At 57.0% G+C, this 23438-nt stretch overlaps 1 protein-coding gene across 1 annotated transcript; it reads right to left on the bottom strand.

The window, feature by feature from the left end:
• Nucleotides 1–5268: 5268 nt before the first annotated feature.
• Nucleotides 5269–22742, bottom strand: PTTG1IP (PTTG1 interacting protein). Its single transcript, XM_067739668.1, has 6 exons — nucleotides 22550–22742; nucleotides 15849–15901; nucleotides 14091–14199; nucleotides 9602–9776; nucleotides 8835–8881; nucleotides 5269–7065 (listed from the first exon to the last, which is right to left on the bottom strand). The coding sequence occupies exons 1-6, from the start codon at nucleotides 22647–22649 to the stop codon at nucleotides 7019–7021; spliced, it is 531 nt and encodes a 176-aa protein (XP_067595769.1). The 5' UTR covers nucleotides 22650–22742; the 3' UTR covers nucleotides 5269–7018.
• Nucleotides 22743–23438: the final 696 nt, after the last annotated feature.

Below are 23438 nucleotides of genomic sequence, written 5' to 3' on the forward strand. Positions count from 1 at the left end.
AAAGAATTTGGAAACCAGTGAAAAGCTTATGGAATATTTTTAATCACCTGTGGAATATTTACAAAGTTTGAGCACATATTAGGTCTTTAAGAAAACCTCATTAAATTGTAAGAAGCAAAATCATACAGAGGGAGAGTTCTGCCTAGGATGTAGAAAGCTGGAATGCTCATTACCGCTGTCTAAAAACAAGAAAAGCTGGACAACCTCAAAATCACAACTTTTCCTAAACCTATCAGAAAGCTGGGATTTCGGCTTCCTTGTCTTTAAGTTTTGGGTCCTCTCCCTAATCTGCCTGCTATTATTAAGCTTTCAGAGTCTCAGACAGTTGCTTACTTTGTCTTGTCCACACCAGAACTCTCTCCATTTTTGAAGGTTTTCTGAGTATAGAATCTGAGCTTAGGGACTTCCCTGGTGGTGCAGAGGTTAAGAATCCGCCTGCCAATGCAGGGGACATGGGTTTGATCCCTGGTCTGGGGAGATCCCACATGCCTCAGAGCTACTGAGCCCACTTGCTGCAACTACTGAAGCCCGCCTGCCAAGAGCCTGTGCTCTGCAGCAAGAGAAGCCACTGCAATGAGAAGCCCGCGTGCAGCAACGAAGACCCAACCCAGCCAAAAATAAATTAAAAATTCGAAAAAAAAGAAAGAAATCTGAGCTTAAAGCCTTTAAATGTATCATTCACTGTCCTTAGACGATATCTGGCTTTCAGTAAGTAATTACAAGACACAAAAAAGAAGGACAAACCCCCCACAATCAAGACATGAAAATCAACAGAACCAGACTCAGATGTGACTCAAGTGCTGGGATTGTCTGACAGGATTTACGTTAAGGCTCTAGTGGGAAAGATAACATGAAGAAAAGGGTGGGGAGACTTTCAGCACCGAGACGGAGACTCTGAGGAAGAGGCCAGTGGAAATGCTGGAAGTAAAAACGGGGTAACAGAGATGAAGAATGCCTTCAACAGGCTCACGAGTAGACTCAGCACAGATGAGGAGAGAATCATGAGCTTCAAGATAAGACCGTGGAAATTACCCAGACTAAACAAAGAGGAAAGGTGGACCCCAACCCGCCAACAGAGCAGAGCAAATGGAAGCCCTGGAATAATTTCCACTGGTCTAACACATGTGTAATTGGAGTCACAGGAGGAGAGGAGAGAGTGGGCAGGAGAAATGTTGGAAACAATAATGGCTACAAATTTTCTAAAAATAAAGACACCACAGCACAGATCCAAATTCAGAAGGATTTAAAGATATACCTTTAATAATATATATAATAAATATACAAAAGGCACAACAAGACACATCATATTCAAGTGATGAAAACCAAAGACAAGGAAAACACCTTGAAGGTAGAGGGGAAAAAAAGACAGTACATGCGCAGGAACAAGGATCAGAATCACAGAACACCTGGTGCAGAAACGATGCAAGCTGAAGACGATGAGGACAAAGACGTGCTGCCTCTACACACACGAAGCTCAGGTCTCTATACTCAGCAAACCAGCCTTCAGAAGCCAAGGAGAGACTTCTGGTGTGGACAGGACACAACCCTCCAAGGACTCTGAAAGGTCAGTCATAGCAGGCAGCTTAGAGAGCAGACCCCAAACTTAAAAGACCTGACGGGGTGACTTTCCAAGTGCTCCTCCTCTTTCATCGGCCAGCTTCGACCAGAGGTCGACCCCAGTGTGGGATTACATACCAGTGCAGGTGTCAAAACCTCCAAGAGAAAGCCTCTCTCTCTGGCCAGAGGAAAGGAGACCCTGCGAGCCAAAGCATGCGAGTGAACCCAGGTTTTGGTTGGTTGGTTGGTTGGCTGGTCTTGTGTTTTTTACTCACCGGATCCTGTCCTGAAGAGACCCCGATCCTGGAGCTGCACTGTGGCCGTAGGCCAGGCACCCCACACCTCAGGAGAAAACCCATCCCTCTGGCCACAGAAACCGGGAAAAGGGGTCCTGTGATCCAGAGAGTGTCGGGGGTCCTTCATTTTATCCCTCTTCCCTCCCTGCCTGGCCCTCAGGCAGCCCCAGTCACACGACCCCACCGGCCCCTCCCCTAGGCAGGCGGGGCCCCTCCGCTGACCTCCTCCGGGCCCCAAAGAAGGGTCAGAGGTCCACACATCTACCTGAAGGTTGTGGGTCCTCACCAGCTATATTGGCAGGGTCTGGGAACATCGTAGAAACAGAGCTCACACCTGCCAGGCCAGGGAGATGATGCACAAGCCTGACTGGGCTGAAGGTGCCTCCGTGAGAGCCGCCCCAGGAGGCGGGGATGGCGTCACCAGTCTGGCTAATGGAAACGTGGGCACCACCGGCATCCGACCGCTTAGAATAACGAATGTCCCTGGCGTTCTAGAGCAACCTTCCTGATGTCCCTAGACCAGCACCATCCACATCTGCTGGAAACATGTTACAAGTGCATACTCTGGGGCCCCTCCCAGACCCGCTGGCTCGCAATTTCTGGGGTGGGGCCCCGCACCTGGGTTTTATGAGCCTTCCAGGGGGTTCCGACGCAGCTCAAGCTTGAGAACCCCTGGTGGACAGTGGTGCTGCTCAGATGGGACACGGTAGACAAATCGTCAGGGAATTCTGACTCAGCAGGTCCTGGGTAGGGACTGACGTTCTGCAGGCCTACTGAGCTCCCAGCTGATGCCCGTCCACTAAAACTCGGGCCACATTGTGAGGAGCGAGCCTCGAGGGCAGTGGTTCTCAGCCCTGGCTGTGCACTAGAACCACTTGGAGATGTTGGGGAAAAAACCACCTGTGAAATGAGACCCATGAGATGAGTGTGGCTGGGAGTGTGGCCTGGCACTGGCGAGCGCAGTGAACAGCAGAGGCGCAGGCCCGCTGCTGCGGAGGAAAGGCCTGGGCTCCCAGAAACGGGGGTGTTGGTGGGCCTATTACGTGAGCCTGCGCACCTCCCCTCCAGCTGAGCTCACGACACTCCCTGCGCAGAGTCATGGAGAAATGCACGGGCAAAGTGCCCCCGTGGCTGTCCTCTGCGGACCGGGGAGGCTGCCATGGAGCGGGGTCACCCGATCTCCCTGGGGATGAGGGGTCCCGGCGTGGTGGTACCAGATGTCAGTGCTTAACACTAGAGACAGACGCAGAGCAAATGATCATGGAAGGAGAGGAATCAGAATTTTTTGAACCGATGGCAGGGACCCTGGGAATGAAACCGATGCACAGCTGCTAAACTAGCAGGCAGGATAATTCTAGGTCTTCTGGTCAAGCCCCAACCCGTCACCATAACGGGGATGCCCGGCTCTTCCCAGCAGCTTCCAGGACTGGTGAGGAAGGACCCTGCAGTTCAGCCCCAGGTGAGACCAGCAAGTGGCTCTCAGGGCTTCCTCAGAGGGACCGATGACCGTTTTCAAGGGTCACTGTGTCCTGGAGCAAAGGAAAGCCCCTGACCCTCAGGGGTTACTACACACCAGCTTTGAAGAGGCCCGGTCAGCCACGGAGGTCCACTGGCCAGAGTGGGCTTGTGGAGGCCGGATGAGAATGGGTCTCACCCCGAGTCTAGCTCACCGGGGGCCCGTGGGAACCAGAGGCCCAGAACGCGTAGCGGGGACACGCACACTTAGCGCCCTATGGAGTCTCCCCACTTGTGCTCGGGGCCGGAGCGGAGGCCATGCCGTAGAAAGGCCCCGTGGAAGCCCGCGGAGCCCCACCCCCTGCTGCGGGAGGTGGCCCAGAGGCGCCACATCCCCAGAGGGAGTGCTGCAGGTCAGGGACCCCCGAAGCTCAATCGCAAGGCTTCCGGCCTGTGACTAGCTGGACTGTGTTCCCCCAAGTTCACAAGCCAGGGCCCTAGTCCCAGCACCTCAGAATGTGCAGAATCTGGAGAGAGGACCTTTAATGAGTTACTGAAGTTAACACGAGGTCGCTGGGTGGGTCCTAATCCAACCTGACCGGGTCCTTACGAGGAGAGACGAGGACACAGACACACACGGGATGAGCACGCGGGAACACGGGGAGGGGACGGCTGTCCACATGCCCAGGAGAGAGGCCTCGGGAGGGACAGCCCTGCGACCCCTGGGCCTTGGACTCCCAGCCTCCAAACTGTGAGACGGTCGATACATGTCTGTTGTTTAAGCCCCGAGTCTGCGGTGCTTGTCATGGTGACCTGAGCAGATACCCCACGGCCCACTGAACCCCCTCTGTGGCTGTTACAGAGCACGGGTCCTGAAGAGCGGCTGGGGGTCACAGCCAGGGCCCTGGGGTCGCAGATCCTGGCACCCAGGCTTTGCTTTCTCCTCCCGACCCCGCCGGCCGAGGTCGCCAGCCGGCGGGTGCCTGCGCAGGCTGGGAGAGCAGAGCGCCTCCATGCTGACCTCGGCCGGGCGACCTTCTGGTGCGGTCACCCGCAGCGCACTCCGACATCCCTGGAGGAGGTGGGCCTGGTGCAGCCCAGATGCTCAACTAGGACCGGCGTGGGCCAGGGTGGGGGAGGAAGCGGCCCCAGCTCAGGACACATGACCCTGGTGCCCACCTCAGGGAGGGAACGTGGAGTTGGGGTCACCAGGGCCTGGGGTAGCCTGAGCAGGGGGAGGGGAGGGAGCTGGCCCGGCTCTGAGGCCAGACCCTCGGCCACCACGCTCTGGAACCCAGGACCACGGGGTCAGAGTCGCCGAGCAGGCAGGCTCCTCACGGGCTGGCACAACCTCTCCGTCCCTCGGGTACGGGGCGCCCGGACCCTCCTGGGAAAGGGGCCAGCTCCCCCAGGCAGCCACCCGGCCTCGCTCCCACCACGGTTTCCCTTCCCTAGAAGGCGGGTCCTGGGGTGGGGCTTTGAGCCGCTCGGTCCCGGGCGTGGATCGTTGCACCTCCTCCCCGGGGGCGGCCAGAGGGGCCAGCAGTGCCCGCCGCCCCCTTCCAGTCACCGTCAGCAGCCCTGTCACTGAAGGCAAGCTCCCGTGCCCAGTGCACAGTGAGGCCAAGCCAACCAGAACACTGCAGTTTGGCGCAGAGAAGGGCCCCGCGAGGAGACGGGTGGCTCGGGCTCAAAACACCCCTGGGCCTTAGGGTGGGAGATGTCCGCTGCTGGTCGCTTGCTTCAAACAGGAGAGCCAGGGACTCCGAGCTCACAGGTACAGCTGCTTCCCCTGGAGCTCTCTGTACCTGGTCCCAGCGCTGCAGGGGTGCTAGGAGGGGGGCTGCTCATTCACACCGATGGGTGCAGAAGCCCATCTTTACCCAGACAGTCCCGCGGTCCTCACTCCCCAAGCAGTCACGTCCACACCGCCCAGAAATGACACACAAGGAACGCAAAGCATTGTCAACAAAAGCGTGTATTAATCTGCTGATTGGAAACTGGTTAAAGAGTAAGGCACTCAGGCTTACGGTCTCCGTGAGGTTACGGTTTCTGGCTGCTCTTAGTACCATTTCAGAAGCCCATGACTACAGTGTCGCTCCCGGGCGGGCTCCGCGCCGTGTGGGAGGACGGCACCCGCTCTAACGCCTCGCAGACTCGCACTCACAACCCGGCTCCGCTTTCAGCTCGGCAGCCTCAGGTCCAGAGAGTGACTTTACATCCACACGAGCTACCGTGTTAATACGAAGTTCACTGAAGTCTATCACAAAGTTTCTTTTATGAACAAACAGTAGAAAGTAAAAATTTGCAAACTGTTATAAAATACTTAGGAATGTTTCATAATACTTTCATTGCTATCAAATGCCCAAGAAACCAGAGAAATAAGACTAAAGAGTTTGTTAAAGGTTGTTTGTGAAACTTAAAGGTAGGACTGTTAAATCAAACAGATCTGTGTAGCTAACAAGGCACGTGCAACCGTTTGATGACACGTCCTTTGATCACTGGGTCCGCGTGAACTCACTCACTTCACGTGCTTGTTCACCCGCCTCCCCAAAGCTCAATGGTTTTCACATTCAAAGCAATTTGGCAACTAGGACTATTTTCAGATTTAAGAAAGGCTGTTCACGGTGACTCCACGGTCTGCTGTCCCTGCCAGGAAGCGCTCAGACCATTTACTGCAGTCACGCGTCTTGATCTGGAAGAAAAGGAACCACCACGTGTGGCCATGGAAGGAAGTTCCCAGAACACGGCCGAGACAAAGGAGCAGAGGCCGGAGCTCAGGTTGTCGGCCAAGCAGGACAGCCACCAGCGTCTGTCGTGCACGGAGATTCCATCAGCGGCCCCGCGGAGCCTGGCCAGTGCAGGCCCCTGCTCGCCGGGGGCGGACCTGTGGTCACCCAAGAGCCCTAGGTGACCGTCGCAGATGGCAGGGCAGGTCTGATTCAGGAGACTCTGCCCCTGGGGCCTGAGGCCTGTGGTCAGCGGGGCGGGAACGGCAGGCGGAGCCTCTTAGACACGCCCCCCTGCCAGCCACACACCAGCACCTGACCGACTACTGCCCTTCAGAGAGGTTTTATAATTCGAACTTTTACTGGAAAAATATCTTGATGTTCCAGTAAAGAGACACACTAAAAAGTCATCCCATAAGTGGCCTGAACTTTGACAGTAAAGCTTTTTGGTGGAATCTTTTAGGTGGGAGAATAAAATCCAAGAATTCTTAAAAAAAGAAAAAAAGACATAAGGTGAGTTTAACTACCACTCAGTGCTATTCGGTATAGTCAAGGTCAGAAAGCAAACCCTCGTCCAACTGCGTCCTGTACCCTGATGTCAACGGCAAGTCGTCTGTGCTTTTCTGGGGAAATGACAGGGGCTGGGGGGTGGCCCCAAGACGGACTGCAGACGCCCCACTTCCTGCGCGTGGAGCTGCGCGGGCCCGGATGCAGGGAGATGGTCTGCACTGGCTCGCAGACGGAGCAGAGGCCAGGGATGTGCAGTTTCCTCCCCAAATGAACAACAGAAAAGCCCTGACAGTCTTAATGTCTCAAGTGACTAAATACAGAAATCAGAGAAGAGGGAACAGAAGCTCCCAGGCCTGGGCCTGGAGGGCAGCTTCCCTCCCCAGGGTCAGAGGCGGATGGGGCAGCGGGTCCCTGCTGACCCACAGCCCGAGGAAAGGCGTGGAGACCGCTGGCCATGCCGCGAAGTGCGTCTCAGTTGTTCTCGAATCTAGCGTATGGGTTTTCTTCTCTAAACAAACCTGAAAACAAAACGGGCCTGATTAGAAATGCACTCAGCCAAGAGGAAACGAGGGTCAGAAAGCAGCACATGGTGTCTTATATGAAGATTTACTGCGGCCAAAAGGAAGCTGGGTATGCTAATAGGCAGGTTCAAACACTACCCTTCACCTTTTCGTGAACGTCACACCACAGGTGACTTGAAAACTGAAGTGGAATTTATTGTAAACAATATTTCTAAGAAACACAGATCCTAAGAAATAGACTTGTTTGCTGATTCTCTCAAAGGGAAATAAGAAATTTAAAGCCACCGTTTCTTCCCTCAGTGGTTGACTAAATTATACAGAAGAAAACAAAACAAAACCATCTTACTTTAGATATTCTTATAAATGCTGATTAATTTTCAGAATTAAGGCCACACACAGAAGGTGACCGTCAGTTTACCTGCGAAGGAGCTAAGCGCCCAGAGACTCGGAGTTTCTCTCTGCATCGTGGAAACGCACCCGCCCCCCTCTTTACACACCTGGACTGCACACGCAACTCTCCGGAGCCACTGCAACAAGTCTCCTTACCGCAGGGTTTGGGGGGTGGGGGACAGTGGGGGAAAGCTAAGGGCGGGGGGAGAACGCCCTTCTGTCAGAGGAACAGAGAGAGCTCAGCCTGCGGGGGGAAGCGCTCAGCCTGGGGGTGGGGCGGAGCGCACAGCTGGTTTTGGGTAAAAAGCTATCACGTGCCAAATACCGAATACTAGCAGTCTTGTTAAGGCCCAGCTCCGGCTCTATTTCTGGTTTAGAGGGAAAACACACAGAAACTGCTTTGTGATAAAGAAACCAAAGGCCTTCTAACGTCAAGAGACGGGTTCGTCTGCGGTACATTTGGTGTTCACAGGGCCAAGCACCTCCCTCCCCCTCCCACCAGCAGCTCGAAGGTTCCCCACAGCTGAGGCTTCCTTCCAAAGTCCAGGCCACTCAAAGGGCTTTACACAAAGGGCACAAGAGAATTCTATCAGTGCAATTAAAGGGCAACTGACCAGCTCCAAGACAGGAACACAGGGAATCCGTGACTGTTCCAGAAAAGGCCTCGTGCAGGCCGAGCAGAGCAAAGGTCCAGGATCCCATCACGACCTGTGCTACGTTGTGTGTGTGTGTGTGTGTGTGTGTGTGTGTGTGTGTGTGTGTGTGTACACGCACACGAGCACACAACCATCTCGTCTTTTATTTACATTAATGTTAAAATCAGATTTCAAAAAGCTTTCCATGATTTCCAAATTTCGTCGGAAACCAAGTGCCAGGGAGCAGAAAACACCAGTGATATCGGTGGTTTGAAAATCAGTACAGAGCCAGCTAAACACAGAAGCAGGTTCAGTGCTGTCAAACACCGAAAACATAGTCCCCCACTGAAAACCTCACCAAACAAAAGCCCAGAACAGAGCCTGGACACAGCTCCCGGGAAACAAGCGGTCCAAGGCCTCAGTGTGGCTACTGCTGACTCGGTCAGGAGGCGGGTCAGGAGCAACTCCAGCACAAGGGAGAAGGCGGGCAAAGCCCCGCAGGTAAGGGACTCACCCCACCGCAGGGCAAACAAGTCCACAAGGCGGCAAAGGGCGACAGCACTTCACCAGCAAGCAGGTGCCAGGAAGGCCTGCAGAGGCAGAGCACTCGCGGGCCTCGTCTTACGGGCACTGCTCCCAGTGCAGCCCACACCCTATAGCAGAGCCCGCCGGGCGCTGGGCGCAGCCAAGACGGCCAGGCCAGCTCCTGCCGACGGAAATGCAGAGCCAGGCGATTCTCACCGTATTTCTTCCTGATCTCATCATGTCTCGACTTCATCTCTGCTCTCCTAGAAAACACAGAAATCCCTTTCAGCAGCAAATTACAGTGTACATTTCGTGTGTGTGTGTGTGTGTGTGTGTGTGTGTGTGTGTGTGTGTGGCCGGGGCCCCTGCAGTGGAAGCGCAGAGCTCTAACCACTGGACCGCCAGGGAAGTCCCCACAGTGTAATGCCAACAGCTGTGCCTTTCACTCCATTGTGGCCTCTGGGAGCCAGAGCCGGGTGGTGGCGGCTCTGATGTGGCCACAGCCACGCTCCCACCGGGACAGGCAGGGTGCTGAGCACGGACCCCTTCATTTCAAGGAAAGCAATTCCAACACCCCGTACTGTGACTGAAGACATTTTTTCCGTATGAAAACAAGCCAATCAGCAAAGACCTTACGCTTGGTTCTGAGGATGGTTAGGAGCTCGCAGGAGCCTCGGCCCGGCCGCTGCGGGCTGACAAGCCCCCAGCCCCCCTGCGCACATGCCTCGGACAGACAGGAGACCCCAGGCAGAAGCCTTCCTCCTGCTGAGCCCCCGTGGGCTCAGAACCAGACGGGCCTCCAGAGGCCTCGCCGGCCCTGCCCCAAAGTCCCAGCTGGTGGCCACCGGCCAGGTCCCTGCCACGCAGCTTCCCACCCTCCACGCCACCACCGAGAAGCCCCCTCGGACGCCCGACACGGTCCTGACTTTCCCACGTGGAGAAAGCTGGGACCGAGTAACGGCCCCCGGGGCGCGGGGCCTCACCGCTCCTCCTGGCGGACCCGGCGCTCCTCTCGCTCCCGAGCAGCCCTCTCCTCGCTCTTGTCCGGCCGCCGGCTCCGCCTCCTCCCGCAGCAGCAGAAGCAGCAGCAGCAGGCGACGCCCAGGAGCAGGGCGCCCCCAAGCACCGACAGGGCAATGATCAGGGCCTCGAAGTTCACTGCCAATGCAAAGGCGCACAGTCAGGGCCCCGCTCACGGCCACGCCTCCTCCTCGGCAGGCGGAGGGCGGGGGGGGGGGGGGGGGGGGGGGGGGGGGACGGGGACAACGGACGGACGACGACGCCCCCGCCTTCCTCCAGCCTGCTTCTGTGACTTAGTCACCATTTCCATCAACCTGAAGCAACAGGTAGCTTTTCTCATCACCTGATGCTGAAAGGCTGTTTCCAACCTGAGAAAAGTTAACAAAACCAGGAAGAAAGAGAAGCTCCGCAGTGCACTCAGCTGCTACAACACTTGAAACTCAATCTCACGCAATCAGACGCTAAACCCGACCGGCTTCCGTGATTATCTAAGTCAAAGACCAGAGCCTCCCATCTGCTGCCAACAGGACACACGCCTGCCCGCCGGGCAGGGCACCAGCTGGAGCTGCGGCCCCGGCCAACGCCCAGGGGCTGGAGAACGGTGACTGTGATTTCCTGTCCAGACCAAACGCACTCAGAACAAGTTGCAATTCTTTCCAACTTCTCTTGAGGATTTACAAATTAAAACCAGTCAGTCGGTACTTTTCCACTCCATTCAAGCCAGAGCCTATCACAGGACAGGCTGACACCTTCCAGTTAGCACCACCCCGCCCCGCCCTGGACAGCAGTGCGACCATCACAGGACGGCCTCCTGCCGCACAGAGCTCAGAGCTTGTAAGCTCGGGTGCCACTGGTCTCTTGGTTGGGGGGAGGTGGGGTGGGCTGGGGTCTGGAAGGTGAGAGCTCTTCCTCGGGTCGGGGAGGGAGACACCAGTGCCCCGGTGCCCCCAGCCCCCCTCAGGCTGCCAGTGTGACAGCACTCGCTCTGCCTTCTGAGCTTTGAACCATGTGGTTTTTCCTCCTCTGACCTGTTCTGGAAGTGCCAGAATTGCAAGATACAGTAGTAACAGGAGACCGCCACAAGCAGGTGGCGTAACTTTTTGACTAGAGAACTCGAGAACAATCAACTTTATTTTTATTTACTTTTTAAAATCAATTTATTTATTTTATTTATTTATTTTTGGCTGCGTTGGGTCTTCGTCGCTACACGTGGACTTTCTCTAGTTGCGGCGAGCAGGGGCTACTCTTCATTGTGGTGTGCGGGCTTCTCATTGTGGTGGCTTCTCTTTATTGTGGAGCATGGGATCTAGGCGCACGGGCTTCAGTAGTTGTGGTGCACAGGCTCAGTAGTTGTGGTGCACAGGATTAGTTGCTCCGCTGCATGTGGGATCTTGCCGGACCAGGGATTGAACCCGTGTCCCCTATGTTGGCAAGTGGCTTCTCAACCACTGTGCCACCCGGGAAGCCCCGAGAACAATCAACTTTAAAAACCGACGAGGGGCTTTCCTGGTGGCACAGTGGTTGAGAATCCGCCTCCCAATGCAGGGGATGTGGTTTTGATTCCTGGTCCGGGAACTAGATCCCACATGCTGCAGCTAAGAGTCTGCATGCCACAACTCTGGAGCCTGCGAGCCACAACTAAGGAGCCCACATGCCACAAGTAAGGAGCCAGTGAGCCGCCACTAAGGAGCCTGCCTGCCACAACTAAGACCCAGTGCCACCAAAATAAATAAATAAAATAAAATTTAAAAGAAACCAAGAAAAAACAAAAACCCATGAGACCAGTCAGACCGCTGGCTCTAAAATACACCTGCCCCCACAAGAGCTTTTCTGATTAGCAGCTAAACCCAGTTATAAAACAGAACAGGAATTCCACCACGATGGGAAGCTAAACTATGGGCTTACTTCCGAGAAATCTACTCTAGGACGTACTAGACCTGAACAGAGAGAGACCCCTGTTCCCAGACGAGGGTTCAGACGGTAAAGACCTTGCTGTTCTCCACCTGAACGCGTGTGTGTTTTTGTTTGTTTTTTGGCTGAGCTGTGCAGCATGTGGGATCTTAGTTCCCCGACCAGGGATTGAACCCAGGTCCCCCGCAGCAGAAGTGCAGAGTCTTAACCACTGAACCACCATGGAAGTCCCCTGAACGCCTATATTTAAGGTCATTACAATCACAACCCCAATTTTGCCTAGAACTGGTTAAGATGATTCTACAGTTACTTGTAAGAATAAAAGCACCTGTGGCACAGGGCTGAGTTAGTGTGAGGTGCTGCCCGACGGGGTGGACCGCAAGGCCCCACCCGCTCGGCTCCCGTGGATGAGGCCCCAGCTCCCTGCAGGCCCGAGGAATAAACCCGACGAGGCCAACGCACCTTCTCTCAGGAGCCGTGGGCACCGCGCCCTCCTGTTACCACAAAGTCTGCCCCCAGCGCCCCTGCTCACCCCCCGTGAGCCCGTGTGCCCCGATGCTGCCTGGAGCGGCATCAACGGGGGCAGCCACGCTTGAGAACCGTGTGGCCCACTGACTAAGGCTAGACATGAAAGGGGTGCCAGTCAGCAGCGTGCTCCTGAGCGCACGCCCAGGGCAGGTGGGTGTCTGTGTCCAGCCCACGCGGGAGCACACGGCAGCCCGCACACAGCCCGGTGTCCACCAGTGCACCGCAGCGGTCGCCCACGGTGTCCTGAGGGATAGGCGAGCGCTGGACGTGGTCTGTGTGTGTTGCTGAGTGGCGATAACCTGCAGACTCACGTGAAAATTCACTGAGTACACGGGCATTTGTATATGCACAAGTGTACACGCATGTGTGCACGCATGTGTCTGTACTTGCACGTGTGTACGTGTGTGTGTCCTCTGGAGTCCAGGGCCCGGAGAGAGGGAGCGAGGGCTCACGTGTGCACTGTGTTAGAGTCATGCTTCAGTTTAAAAGCATTTTAACAGTTAAGGTCCCAGATGCTGATGGTTGGTTCCCTGGTGCGGGAGCCATCTCTGCGGAACAGACGGGGAGGGAAGGTTCCACGGAGGAGGCGGCCGCCAACATGGAAGCAGACGGCCGTGTGGCCCAAGGAGCCTTTCTGGAGTGAGGGCAATAGAGGGAATGGCCAGCTGGGAGGACGTGACGGGTGTGCCTGCACATGTACACGCACCCATACACACACACTCCCACAGACACAAACTTCTGGGTTCCCTGGATTTCAGCTGGTGAAATCAGAAGTGAGTCGTTTCAGACGGAGGCTGACAGATTCTGAGATGGAAATCAATTCGAAAAAAGACAGATAAAACAGATCATCACAATTCTCTGCAAGAGCACTGGCTCCTATGACCTGTAGCCAGGCGGCCTCCCGATGGCCCCAAACCAGAAGCCATAAAGGAAAGGATTAATAAGCCCAACTCATAAAAATGAGCTCCATGTGGCAACACACACCACAAACCAACCTAAAAGGCCACCTAGGAAACAACCTGGGTCTCACCTAGGGATCACTTCCCTTGGAGAAAGAGCAGGGTTAGGGTTAGGGTTAGGGAATGGATACGGTTTAGGGTACAGGTTATGGTACGACAACAGTTTAGGGTTAGCGTACGTGTGAGGGCATGGGTTAGTGTTAGCGTACGGGTTAGGATTAGGGGACGGGTTAGGGTAAGGCTTCGGGTTAGGGTTAGAGTTAGGGTTAGGGGACGGGCACGGTTTAGGGTACAGGTTATGGTACGACAACAGTTTAGGGTTAGCGTACATGTTAGGGTACGGGTTAGCGTTAGTGTATGGGTTAGGATTAGGGTACGGGCTAGGGTAAGGCTTCCGGTAAGGGTTAGGTTAGGGTTAGGGTTAGGGTTAGGGTTAGGGAACGGGTACGGTTTAGGGTACAGGTTATGGTACGACAACGGCTTAGGGTTAGCATACGTGTTAGGGTACGGGTTAGCGTTAGTGTACGGGTTAGGGTACAGGTTACGGTAAGGCTTAGGGTTAGGGTTAGGGTTAGGGAACGGGTACAGTTTAGGTACAGGTTAGTGTACGACAACGGCTTAGGGTTAGCGTACGTGTTAGGGTACGGGTTAGTGTCAGTGTACGGGTTAGGATTAGGGTACGGGCTAGGGTAAGGCTTCCAGTAAGGGTTAGGGTTAGGGTTAGGGAACGGGTACGGTTTAGGGTGCAGGTTAGGGTACGACAACGGATTAGGGTTAGGGTACGTGTTAGGGTATGGGTTAGGGTATGACACTGACACAGGTGCTGACACGCCACCCGCATGGCCCCGGGACGTGGGGAGATGCCTGCAGAGCACAGCCAAGGCCGTGGCCTTCAGGGCAGCCTCCAGACCCGGACCGGCCACTTTCCCAGACGCCACCGCTCTCACCGGCCTCCCCCACCTCCCCACTCCTGGCAGCTTACATTAACTGAGCACAACCAGAATTTTCAAAACGGCACTGGTTTTGCAAGAAGCCAATGAGAACAGCGACTTACCCCAGCACACGCCCCAGCGCGCAGAGCTCAGCTTGCAGAGAGAGCTGGGCGGCAGGATTTTGGTCACCGGGTAGTCCAAGCACGCCTTGTCAGTGTTGCACCAAAGACACTGCAAGAGGCAATGACAGGGCATCAGACGCGTAAATGCTGAAGGGCCAGCCCCACTGGCCACACTGCTGTCCCCCCTCGGCCCCCTTGCTGGTCCCCGCCCGGGGCCTCTGCGTGGCCTGCTCCCCTCGCCCGGATGCTGCCCTCCCTTCTAACACCCAGAGCATCCAGGCGTCAGCCGCCTGCAGGAGGGAGCGAGCCAGGCATGGCTGGAGTGGTGTCCGCCCACGGTTATCACCCTGTAAAGATGCTAATTTGATCTCTAGGACTGAACCAAGCGGTCTGTCTTATTGCTGGCTGTCTTAAAGATGATTCTACTAGAGCACAAGGGCATCCGTCCAGAACCGCAGAGCTGGAGAAAACCTGGCAGGTGTGCCCGAGTCCCTGGAATGCACGGCAGAGACCTGGCCAGCACACCAGCCGAGGGGCCCAGAGCCAGGCAGGCACTGGCACAGATGTGAGGTTTGGGTCAACCTAACAACCCGCCCAGGTCAGGACGTTCAGGATGTTTTCAAGCTTGAAGATAAAGATTTTACTAAGTTTTTTTTCTTTGAAGTTTTAACAGGATGGAAAGTCATGGTATGTTTTGGTCCCAAGTTAGGGTGAAAATCTGTTACAGAAAAATGTTTTAGTGAAACCTGGGGTCCCAGGGCCACTGACACAGTGTCCACTTTGGTGTCTTGTGTTCAAAATGACAGACAGCAGGGAGGCCCTCTTCATTTCGGCCGTTTCAGAATAACTTCCATTTCAGCGGTTCTTTCCTGGCTTAACAATTTCTGGGAAATCCACCATTTTCAAACAGCTCAAGTTTTAAACACCTAACTTTCCATTTTTACGTGACAGTTTTACTGAAAGCCATGTGAGCTCACTGGGAGGATAAGTTCTCTTTGTGGTGGTGTCGTGGCTGTTTGTCACTCTTGTTTTTTAGATTAATGAGGTACACGCACGTGGTGAACAACGCGGGGGTGCCAGCAGATCCTTCCGGAAGCCCGTGTGCATTAAGGATTCGCACGCAGCGGGGTCTGCCCTGGCTTTCATCTGCACTTCTGACCTCACCTGTCTGGGTTCAGAGTGGGGGTCAGGCCTTCAGAGGAGGCGTGCACCCCGCTGTGGTCTGGGCATCCCCCAACCCCACACAAGGAGGGCAAGCACGGGCACTCCAGCTCGAGGCCCCCTCAGCACTGCGAGAGCCCGGCGGGGGCCAGGAGGGCTCCAAGCACACCTGCCGCGTCTCAGGGTCCGTCTGTAAGACAAGAGGCCTCCAAGGTGGAGTGAGCCCCGTGGGAAAGCCCTGGGCTCAGGTCAACAGTCGCAGACGAGGGGCTAAACGTGCTCCCGCCTCCCTGGCCCCCACCCTGCTGCCGGGCACCTCTGCTCACGCCTGCGGGCCCCAGGGGCTCACACAAGTTCCGGGCTGTGTGAAACTCACGTGCTTCATTTCAGGAGCGGAAGGAGCACGTGAACAGCACTCAAGCGGCATGTGCAGCTTTCACCAGACGCTTTAATACGCCTGAGAAAGGCTGCTAAGAGCCGTCATGAAAAATACCTCCACAAACCCCAGACCACAGAACCCGGAACACACACACGCAGCCCCGGAGCCAGAGGCAGCGGGTCTGCTTCTGGATCACACGCTGACCCTGTGCTACTTACAGAGACGTTCCTCAGGCACTCTTCACAGGTTCTGTTTGTGTTCTGAGAGCAACCTGCAGGGCAAAGAACACACATCACTGAGGACCCCGCGGCGTCCCCGCGGGGGGGGCGGGCAAGAGACGCTCAGAGCCCGGACAGGCGGCCCCTCCCGCGCCAAGCCTTCAGGCACGCAGACCCGGCCTCTACAGGCAGGGCCCTGGGAGGACACACAAGCAGCACATGTGTGGTCCTGACCCCAGGGGTCTCCTGGGAGAGAAGACGGCGCCGCCCAGCAAGGCCAGCGCCTGCGTCTCACCTGCATGGTCGCACACCACTGACTGTCCAGTCAGCAGACACCCTGGAACCAGAGGCCACAGCGATGCCAGGCCAGACTCAAGCCAGGCCGTGGCCCCCTCGCCGGTCCCAACCCTGCAGAGCACCCCCTGCACCCCCAGGCACTCTTCACCGCACAGGTGCTACGGGAAGGGCTCAAACCCCGAGCAGCTGGCAGCTCTGGAACGCAAGCTAAGCAGAAACGAAGAGGTGGTGTACGAATAAAGGATTCCAGTCCACCATCAAGCAGCTGCCCTTCACCCCACGCCGCCCCTCAAGACACGCACACACTTGGGAGAGGCCTGAGCACATCCCGTCAGCCACCAGGAAAGGCACGTGAGAATCGCAGTCAGGCCCCACTTCACACCCACCAGAACGGCTGCATTACAAAGACTGACGATGCTAATGGTGGTGAGGATGGGGCGGGTGGGCTCAGCGGCTCGAAAACAAACACGTGCTCCTCCGAGACTTGGCAATTCCACTCTCAGTCTCGTACCCAAGAAAAACCAGAACACACGTGCACAGGGAGACATGCACAGGGGGCTGATGGCAACTTTATGTATAGGAACAGCTGAGAGCTGAAAATGGCCCAGATGTCCAGGCGCCCCGCATGCCCCTCGGCCTCCCCACTGGTCCTGAGAGCTTCCAGGTGGCTCCCTGGCCAGGGCCTCTGCGCGGCCTGCTCCTCCTGCCTGGATGGAGGACCCGACCCTCCCCGGGACCACCTCCTCCTAACACGCTGTACCCAAGGGGCAAGGGGCAGAGGTCGTTGGAGGATGGACAGGGAAACTGGTCCAGTCCTACAGTGGGACACTCTTCAGCCCTAAAAAGAAGTCTACGTCACACATGATGACTCTACAAATCACGTGCGTTGGGGGGAGCCTCCCGCAAAGGCCCGCAGCGCAGGGCTCGGGGACGGGTGAGACTCCTCTTCGGGGGCCGGGTTGGGGGGAAGGATGGGCTGGCTGGGACCCCAAGCTCCTGGAGAGGCCTGTTCTGAGGCTTGCAGGAGGTCAGGGTCTCACAGGTGTAACTCACTGGATGGCACACGTAGGATTCCTGCACTTCACCGTGTGTAAACTTGATCTCAAAAGAAGGAGGCGAACGCTGAGCTCTTAGTGATGAGGTGCACGGGGAGGAGGTGGGGGCGTGCGCGGCTGTAACTTCAAAACGCGACAGACCTGGTGGTGGGCGGAGGGCCGCTCACTGCCCAGGTCTCCCAACTTCCCTCTACTTTCCAAGGTTTTCCTAATAAAATGCAGGGCAAAGAGCTTTAGCTTTAAGTCGTTTGCTAAGCAGGACTCACGCAGTAACTGCTGCTGCGAAATAGCTGGAGAGTTCGTCTATTCAACAGCCTTCCACGCTCCATTCTTAAAAACCAAAATCCTCTTTTATCTGAAACGAAAGCCCCTTCTGTGACAACACGCCGTTGTGCGCAGTCACCATGAAGCAGCACCCTCCGCAGAGCCTCCAGTGGCCTGCTGCTGGGTTCGCGTTCGAGCCGACCCTCAACTGCGTTACTCCCTCAGCCCCAGGAAGCTGGAGCCAGAAGCGGCCCCTGAAATACCTCCATTCTCAGAGGACTGCCGAGAGGGGCCCCGGGGCCCTGTGGACCAGCAGGAGGGAACGGCCTCACTCACAAGCCGGATTCGCAGTTCTGTCCACCAAGGGGCTGAGAGAGGACGGCACACGTGTTGCCAGGTCTTTGGTCTCCAGCCACTGTCCCCACTAAAAGGAAACGGGCAGAACAATAACGCCACAACCGGGGCAGAGAAAGGACAACACCGGCCTTGGACAGCTTGCAAAGCCAGAAAGTGGCACAAGGACCCAGAAGCCAGCGTGGAGGGGGTCCTCCTTGCCAAAGTGGCACAACTTAACGTCAGAGTGAATGACAGTAATGGACTCTCACCTCCTGAACGCCCATGATTTCACACGGACACAGAATAAACACAGGGAAGGACAGCTAGCCAAGAGTCTCCGTCCCAGTAAACAGGGACACCAAGGCCACTGCGCCGTTCGCGGAGGGACAAGACGTTACGTACGGTGTCAGAGCACCCCCCGCCCCGGTCTGGCACCTGACAAGTGATCGGAGATATCACCAAGACAACCTGTGACAAGACAACGGCACAGAGTGACAGCAGGTGCCTCTGAGGGGTGCAGGAAGGACAGTCACCCAGTGGCTGAATCCCCCCCAGATGCACCCGAATCAAATCAGAGGAAACCAGGCAGGACCACAAAGGGCCTCTGAGCACAAGGACAGGCTGAGGAGCTACTCCAGGGGAACAGAGGCTGAGAGACATGACACCTGAAAGCAACACGCCAGCCGGGGTCAGAGGACCGAGGACGCTACTGAGGTAACTGGTGATCTGTGTGTACAGTCGTGTGTTAAATCAAGGGTCCGGGATCGTACCAATGGTCACTGTGCAGACTTGACCGTCACGTTCCGGCTATGCCCTTCTTAGGAGACGCACCCTGGTGAATTTAGGGTAAATGGCCACATCACAACTTGCTCTCAAACGGTTTGGTGACAAGAGTAACAGGCAGCGACTTCCCTGGTGGCCCACTGGTTAAGACTCGGCGCTTTCACTGCAGTGGCCCGGGTTCAATCCTGGTCAGGGAAGGAAGATCCCACAGGCCGCCAGGCACGGCCAAAAGAAACAGAAGCACGCAGACACAGACAAGGAGCAGCAAAGCAAATACGGCGAAGGCTGGAAGAGCAGAAAGGGACTCAGGAGTTCACTGGACCATTTACTCCTTCAACTGTTTCTCTAAAGCGCTGGGCAGGGAGGCGTGGCGGGGACCGCACGGCGCCTACCACACCCACTCTCGAGTCCTGAAGCACCCTGAGAGAGGCCCCAGGCAGCAGGTGCTACAGCATGGGAACTTCTTCTCAGGCCTCTCCAATTTAAAAGTCTGTGTGGTAACTGGTCTTGCGTGAACTAACCTAACCGACATCGGCTCCAAGATACACACCATAAACCGGTCCACCCTGGGGTCTCTGGGTCACGGGCCAGATGAGTCAACAGAGAGGCCTGGGAGGGGAAGGGCCAAGGAGACGGCCTCGCCCTTCTCCTGCTCCCGGCAACGCCAAGGTTCAACAGCCCTCCCAAAGTCAGTTCAGAGCCGAGACAAGGTAGTGCCCTCCTCGCCCTTGAAAACACCAGGGTGTTTTTCATAGTAAGACAGGGAAATACGTTAACCATTTGCAGCTGCTTCAGAGACTGGGCGTCAGCAGTCACTCACTGCATCTTATCTCATCCCGGAAACAGAAAACTTTGTGCTGAAAGCCAGAGACACGTAAACATCTGGCCTGAGTTTCCGAGGTCTAACGCTGAATGTCACTGTCCTGACTTCGGAAGGCCCGTGGCCGGGACTCTTCAGCTTGGACTCCCCTTACCAATGACTAGAGAACCTTAAGTCTCATGCTCTTGGGAAACTAAGTTAAAACAAAAAAGGTTCTCCGGACACACTAACCCATGATACATTTGAGTTCCTTCCTAAACTGCTTAAGCACAAAAGGACACACTAGTGTGTGTAAAGAGGGGTGTTGTAAAGAAACGAGGAAGTGAGTCAGTATATTTACCGTGGAACACAACAGGCCAGAGGGCTGCCTGCCTTCGGCAGCGCCCTCAGCAGTGGAAAAACCCCAGAACCGGGCACTATGGCCATGCCGCACGGTGACAGGGCACAGAGTGCCCGCGCGGTCAATTTCACGTGAGAAACGAGGCAGAAAGTTCACCTAGACAAAAAGTCCTGGCTGTCGCACCGCCTCAGCAGAAAAGGGGGAGTGAGGAGGGCAGAGGGCAAAGGCTCGGACCCGTGCACACACCCCATGCCCCGCAACCTGCCTGGAAGCCCCCGTTCTCTGCAGCAAGACCCTGTAAGGAGCCCCCGCCCCCAGCTACCCCGGCCACCACCAGCTCCTCCGGACCCCTCTGTTTAGGACAAGACTGAGGTCCCTTTAGGGGCTGCCTTCCCTCTAGATGTAAAGGTGAAACTCTGGGGTGGAGTCTGACCCCACACCCAATTAAAGCGGGGGCCAAAGCCCATGAAACTTCTTTAATTCAATGAACTTCCCTCTGAAGATCTTCAACACCTTGTCGGTTCCTAACGTCTCCCCACCACCCAAGTGCACAATAAAGACAGACGTTAGACGTGGCTGGGTTTGGACCGGTATGATGCTCTGTGATGGTTAATTTTATCTGTCAGACTGGCTGGGCTAAGGGATGCCCAGAGAGCTGGTAAAACACTTTCTTTTTTTCCTTCTTTTTTTAAGATTTTTTTTTTCTTTTTTTTTTTTTCTGTGGCCCTGCCGTGCAGCATGCAGGATCTTAGTTCCCCAACCGGGGATGGAACCCGAGCCCCCGGCAATGGAAGCGCAGAGTCCTAACCACTAGACTGCCAGGGAATTCCCAAAACACTCTTTCTGGTAGTGGCCGTGAGGGTGTTTCCAGAAGAGACGAGCATGAGTTGGTGGACGGGTGAAAGCACCTGGCCCTCTCCAAGGTGGGTGGGCATCACCTAACCAACTGAGGGCCCGAACAGAACAGAAAGGCAAGGAAGGAGGAGTCTGCTCTTTGTGTGAGAGCTGAGACGTCCACCTCCCCCTGCCCTTGGGCCTTCAGGCGTAGACTGGGCCGTATCCCCCGGGCTCCCCACTGCCTGGCCTTGAGGTGTGGCCTGCGCTACACGCCAGCTCTCCCGGAAAGCAGACGGCAGCTCATGGGGCTCCTCGGCCCCTCGGTCACGTGATCCAGTCCCTCATAATAACTCTTTCTCTATAGCTACGTATATCCTGTTGGTTCTGTTTCTCTAGAGTGATTTTTCCTAATACACACAGCATGCTTGCGAGGAAAACAAAGTCTCTTAAATAGCGTAGTCACATTCCTACAGCATGACAAGTGGTAAAGTCTCACAGCAAGCCCGGGCTCCGTGTGGCTAGAAGAAGAGCCACTTTTCTCCTGAAATACTAGGATTAGAGTCCAGTTTCACTCCCAAACTGTCACAGGACATGCCCACGCAACCCACAGGAGTCTCTGCCCTTAAGCCCAGGGCTAGGGCAGGGTGAAAAGCTGGAAAACACACCTGGGGCGCTTCCTGACACACCCATTTCAACAATACACACCCGGCGGCCACCAAGGAGAGGTTCTCGGGCGACTGAGGACTCTCGGCTCTCAGCCACCCAGTTTGGTAAAAAGCACTCGCACCACACTTGTGCTGAACAAGCCATCTGGGCCGAAAGTTCCCTATTCTGTGTCACTCGACTCTGCATTAACGAACAGTATCACAAACGTACACACAAGTACGCTTAGAAGGCGATGAGAAAAAACTCAAGTAGTCCTGCCCTGGAACCGACACCCCACGAGGTCACAGAGAGGAAAGGCGCTTTGCTGTGCTAAACAGAAGGTAACGAAGCCGCAGCTAACTGGCGCTGAGAAAACCCCCGGCCCCTCAGGCTGACCCAGGTCGGTTAGGCCACCGGCCCAAGGCTCGATTCCCCACACTAGCGACCACGCGGGGATGCCACACACAGCAGCCAGATCAAACGCTCCCAAGATCCCCAGCGGCCTGCAGACCACCTACAGGAAGCCACCCTCCAGCACCAGCGCTTCTGGAACTCCTGGGCCCTTAGGTCATGCACTCCCCTCACCACCACCCCCTGACTCTCATCTGCCGTTTCCTGGTCAGGCCCCCCAGGAACTCGTCGCCTCCACTTGCCGGTCACCACCGTGGGCCCGGCACCTGGCACAGGTAGTTACTGAGGACAGGGGGGATCGCCTAGCAAGGCCGCCCACCTGCCCACGCAGCGCGGGCCTGCAGAGCCCAGGAACCAGCGGCAGGGCGGGCTCAGCCCAAGCACCGGCCGCTATCCCTGGAGCTCCTCGGAGGGGCCTACTCCGCACGGTGGCGGGTGTAGGGGCGGCATACAGGCCTCCCCGAAGCGAGCAGGGCCCCCAACACACCAGCCGCGCCCGCACAAGGGCCCGGCCCCTGGACTTCGGCCGCCGACCCGCTGTGGGACAAGCGAGCTCCCCAGCTCTGCTTTCGACCCCGAGTCCACACCCGAGACGGCTCTTTCCGAGGGTCGTGGCGCCGCTGCGCTCGGCCAGGCCGACGCCGCGGTCCCGGACCACCCCGCATGCTGAGCCAGGACAAAGGGCCGGCCCACCGCCGTCCCCGAGCCCCGCCGCCCCAGGCTGCGGACCGACACTCGGGTGGCCTCCCGGCCGCAGACCGCGCGAGCCCAGAGCAGCGACCCAGAGCGGCTGCGACCCCCGGCCCTCCGCACCCCTTGACCCCGACACTGCGCCCCCCCGCCCTCCCCCTCCGCCGCGACCCCGCCCCGCACCCCCGGCCCCCCCGCCCCCGAGCCCGCCGGCTGCCCTCACCCTGCGCGGCGGCCGCCGGGAGGAGCAGCAGGAACAGCGCGGCGCCGCCGAGGGCCAGTCCCCAGCGCGGAGTCGGCCCGCGGACCCTGCCGGACGCCATGGCGGCTGCGACCCCGTCAGTCGGTCGTCGTCCTCGTCTGCCGGACGCGCAGCACCTCGGACCCCGGCCAGGCGCCTCCGCCCGGAAGGGCCGCGCTCCGGCGGTGGGCGGGGCGGCAGACGGGCCAGTGCGGAACAGGGGCCCGCCCCGCGCCGCTCGCGGTCCCGCCTCCCGGCGCGCGGATCAGTGCGCCTGCGCGGCGGGAAGGGGGCGGGCCGCGGGGGCCGCTGAGGCTCAGTGCGCTTGCGCGGTTGGAAGGGGTGCTACGCGACCTTGACCCTAAAGGGGTGGAGGAGCGCTCAGCGAGTGGAGGGGAGGCCTTGCTTTCTGGCTTGGTCCCGCGGGCCTCGCAGAGCCAGCACGCTGGGGCCCTGACCCCCGCCCGGAAGACCTCCGACCCGGAGGTCACCTCCCCCGAGTCGGGGCTCGGGCCGCGGGGAGGGAGCGGGCGGGCGGAGGCCGGCGCCTGGGAGGTCTGCTGGACCCCGGCCCCGGACAGCGTCATGGAATGATAAAAACATATACTGCGAGAGTCCAGTTGCTTTCTTTTTAAGATTGTGTTTCCATAGCCAAAGTACAGTGGGGCTTTGGGTATTGTATAGGGAAGCCAGGGATACTTCTCCTAAGCTTCCTGGGGTCACTGGCTTGTGGCTTCCTGGACCAGCCTGATAAGACCACCTTCCCGGTAGCAGCAGTGCTGGCATCAGGGGTGGGCCGTCCGTCACGGGGGAGGTGTCTGCCATCTTTGACCTAATTCAGGGCCCCAACGTCACTTACTGGGTCGTGTTC

Source organism: Pseudorca crassidens, chromosome 5 (assembly GCF_039906515.1).
Source record: "Pseudorca crassidens isolate mPseCra1 chromosome 5, mPseCra1.hap1, whole genome shotgun sequence".
Classification (NCBI taxonomy): Eukaryota; Metazoa; Chordata; class Mammalia; order Artiodactyla; family Delphinidae; genus Pseudorca; species Pseudorca crassidens.

Excerpts from the sequence above, each read along its gene's own strand:
- PTTG1IP (XM_067739668.1), bottom strand. The coding sequence starts at position 22,649 with ATGGCGTCCGGCAGGGTCCGCGGGCCGACTCCGCGCTGGGGACTGGCC. Across the intron at positions 14,200-15,848 it reads AGTGCCTGAGGAACGTCTCT|TGTCTTTGGTGCAACACTGA; the intron begins GTAAGTAGCACA and ends TGCCTCTTGCAG. Across the intron at positions 8,882-9,601 it reads CGGGTCCGCCAGGAGGAGCG|GAGAGCAGAGATGAAGTCGA; the intron begins GTGAGGCCCCGC and ends TGTGTTTTCTAG.